The sequence below is a fragment of the Protobothrops mucrosquamatus genome, unplaced genomic scaffold (assembly GCF_001527695.2).
Source record: "Protobothrops mucrosquamatus isolate PMUCROS unplaced genomic scaffold, P.Mucros_1.0 scaffold5115, whole genome shotgun sequence".
In the NCBI taxonomy this organism is placed as follows: Eukaryota; Metazoa; Chordata; class Lepidosauria; order Squamata; family Viperidae; genus Protobothrops; species Protobothrops mucrosquamatus.
The window spans coordinates 8819-12534 of NW_015390990.1; the positions used below are offsets into that span (position 1 = coordinate 8819).

At 51.7% G+C, this 3716-nt stretch overlaps 1 protein-coding gene across 1 annotated transcript in view; it reads right to left on the bottom strand.

Moving 5' to 3' along the window:
* LOC107299564 (LIM and calponin homology domains-containing protein 1-like) overlaps positions 1 to 3716 on the bottom strand; it is a gene marked incomplete at its 5' end in the record, with an annotated part of 22605 nt that overhangs the window by 3762 nt on the left and 15127 nt on the right. Inside the window, one exon of the mRNA XM_029286804.1 lies at positions 1825 to 2020. Within this exon, the coding sequence (XP_029142637.1) occupies positions 1825 to 2020 (196 nt within the window). The remainder of the gene's footprint in view (positions 1 to 1824; positions 2021 to 3716) is intronic.

The following is a 3716-nucleotide window of genomic DNA, read 5'->3' on the forward strand; positions in this document are numbered from 1 at the left end:
TCCAGAGGGTGGGGGCACCCACAGAGAAGGCCCTTCCCCTGGGGGTCGCCAGCCGACATTGTTTGGCCGACGGCACCCTGAGGAGACCCACTCTGTGGGAGCGTACCGGTCTATGGGAGGAAATCTGTGGCAGAAGGCGGTCTCGGAGGTAACCAGGTCCGATGCCATGGAGCGTTTTAAAGGTGGTAACTAACACCTTTTGTTAGCAGTGCCCATTGGAAAGCATTTTTGCTAACCATTGTTAGATGACTATTACTCTAGTACAGTGGTGGCGAACCTGTGGCACGCGTGCCAGAGGCGGCACTCAGAGCCCTCTCTGTGGGCACGTGCGCCATGCCCCGGAGATGGCAACCGAGCCATCCGCTAAATCGCCGAGGTCCCACGTGGCCGGATGCATCCCAGCACATCTGGTTTCCCTCCCCCCGTCCTGTCCCCCCTGGCCTCGCATGCTCTCCTTTTCCTGGGCACAACCCACTGCATCGCCTCCTCAACTGTCGGCCGGCCGTCCAGCTCGGAGGCGGCTTCTCTGAACTGCTGGTGGCGGGCAGCGGAGCCCCAGAATGCACCAGTTGAGGGGCCGGCAAGCTGTGGCTGCTGACGGACACTGTCGGCCCCATGTGCTCGCTGGCCTCTGTGTGCGGGGGCCGATGGTGTCAGGCAGCAGCCACCCCGGCCCCTGTCTCGCCTTGCCCTGAGACAATGGCACCCCCGCCCTGCCTCGCCTTGCCTCTCCTCACCCCACAGGACGAGCCTCCTGCCCACCGCCCCACCTGCCAGAGACCCCCTGAATCTACCCCAACCTTGCCCGTCACCCACAGGCGTCCCTCCCCACGAGCAACATCGAGGTGACCACGCCCACCTTGGCCACACCCACCCAGTCTGCCATGACCACTATAGCCACACCCACCCAGTGGGCCACGTCCACCTGGCACCCGGCGATAAATAAGTGGGTTTTGAGTTGCAGTTTGGGCACTCGGTCTCTAAAAGGTTCGCCATCACTGCCCTAGTACTTTTGTTAGCAGTACCCATTGGAAAGAATTTTTACTAGCAATTTTTAGATCCACATGCCAAAACATACTGACCAAATCAAATTTCTGTCCACTGTATACCAAGGTGAATTAATAATAATAATAATATTATGAATTGTCTACATGCCAGAAGTCTAGTAACTCTCTCTTGACTCTGTTGGGGGACATGTTCCAAGCCAGGTTTTCTTTCTTTGGCTTCTCTTTAATTTTCGATCTCATGTTATTTGTTAAATAAATGCCTGCCTGCTCTCTCCTTACACTTCAGATGGGAGGAAATCCCATCTCATAAATTGGAGACCTGGCGCAACTACTCTTCGCCCCACAGCTCACGGCTGGGAGTGAAAAAAGCAAAGCAAAAAAAAAGACTTTAGCAGCAAATCATCTCAAAAGTACAGGTAGCCCTCGACTTACGAGCCCAACATTTCGGTTGTTAAGTGAGACACTTGCTAAGTGAATTTTGCCCCATTTCACAGCAGTTCATTTAGGGACCGTTCAAAGTTACAGCGGCATTAAAAAAAAGCGGCTGAGCACCATTTTTCACACGTAGGACCGTTGCAGCATCCCCGTGGTCACATGATCAACATTCAGACACTTGCAACGGACTCATATTTATGACGGTCACAGTGTCTAGGGGTCACGCGATCCCTTTTTGCGACCTTCTGACAAGCGAAGGATCAAACTCTCGGTCGGGTTACTAAGAGACATCCTGTTTCCCCCCCCCAGGGAAGCCCGCTGTGGAAACGGCAGCATCATGCACACACCGAGGCGCGTCGTATGTGATGTTGCGCCCACTTACCATCGCTGCTCCCTCTCAGCACCACGTCTGGAGACGGTGTCTGCTGTGAGCGGGATCCGAAGGAATCCAGGCTGTCGAAGGAGTCATCCCGGCCGTGACGCGGGGGAGAAAGGGAATCGCTGCGCTCAGAGTCCCAGCAATCGATGTAGCCACTGTCACGGATGCTGCGCTTCGGGCTCTCCACGTCTTCTGTGTCCTGCTGAGGAACAGAAGCCTTGTTAGAAAAGCCCATCCTCTAAACCAGGGGTCCCCAACCCCCGGTCCATGGACCAGTACCGGGCCGCGGCATGCCAGCAACCGGGCCGCACAAACAAGCAAAGCCCCATCCGCGGGATGCAGGTAGCACACGAAACCATGCCCCCTCCGGTCCGCGGAAAAACCTCTCTCCACGGAACCGGTCCCTGGTACCCAAAAGGTTGGGGACCGCTCCTCTAAATCAAGGGTCCCCAAGCCTTGTCCATGGACCGGTACCGGGCCGCGGCATGCCAGCAACCGGGCCGCGCAGACAAGCAAAGCCCCATCCGCGGGATGCAGGAACCACATAAAACCACGCCCCCTCCGGTCCACGGAAAAACCTCTCTCCACGGAAGTGGTCCCTGGTGCCCAAAAGAAACGGGGCCAAACTCACTTAACGACTGTCTGGCTTAGTGGTTGTAAATTGAGGACCACCTATAACCTGGCTCCACCCGCAGCGTGGCTGAAAGTACAACATAAGTACGGGCAGTCCTTGGCTTATGACTATAATTCAGCCCACCATTTCTGTTTGCTAAGCCAGACGTTTGTTAAATGAGTTTTGCCCCATTTTACGGCCTCTCTCGCCACGGTTGTTAAGTGAATCTCTTGTTGTTTAAGTTAGTAAATGGTTGTTAAGTGAACCTGGCTCCCCCCACTGACTTTGCTTGTCGGAAGGTCGCAAAACTGGATCACGTGATCCTCCGGGGATGCTGCAACCGTCCTAAGTACATGTCAGTTGCCGAGCCTCTGAATTGTGATCACGTGACCCTGGGGGCGCTGCGATGGTCGTAAGTGTGAAAAACGGTCCTAGGTCACTTATTTTTAGTGCCGTTGCAACTTCAAACGGTCACTAACTGAACTGTTGCAAGTCAAGGACAATGTGTATAGTTGGTTCTTCTTCCCGATGTTCATCCGTGTTTATTGGATGCTACGGTGACCTTTTTTTTCTTCTTCTTCTTCCTTACAACCACTTTTCTGCTCCCAAGTGGGTGTGGTAGCTTTCTGAAACACTACGACAACTTGTTCAACCAGAAGCCACCAGGAAATAAAAGATCGTTGCGCAGACCCTGTGGGAAAACTGTAATTTGACTTTCCGTTCTTTTTTCAAAAGCCTGTTTGTTTCTACCGTTACGGCCGGCACAAAAGATCTGGGACGATAGTCGGTAACATAATCCAGAGCAAGGATTATTTTTTTATTTTGTATTTTTGGACATTACTTTTTTTTTAAATATTTGGACGACACAGTTCAAACCGCCCCCCCAGTCGTTTGGGCTTCACCGTCTCAATTAAAAGAAGCCCTTTCCAAACTCGCTTCAAGTCTGCTGTGAAAAGCAAAAACAATATGCACAGTAACACACACACACCCCATACGCCAAGCAGAAAGAAAAGCTTAATTTATGCCGATAGCTTTACAAACAAACAAACAAAAAAAGAATTTAATGAAGGGGTTCCACAACATCTGGTGAAAATAAAATAATAATTCTGTTTCATCTTCCACCACTACTACAATTCCGCTAGGGATCTTCCCGACACTTTCACAAAGCTTAAAAAAAACCCGCATCAATCCCAGCAACAACCGTTGCAAAATAATTGTGCTAATGCACATTTCCTAATACGTCGAGGAGGTCATAAAATAAATAAAATAACCTGAAACATGG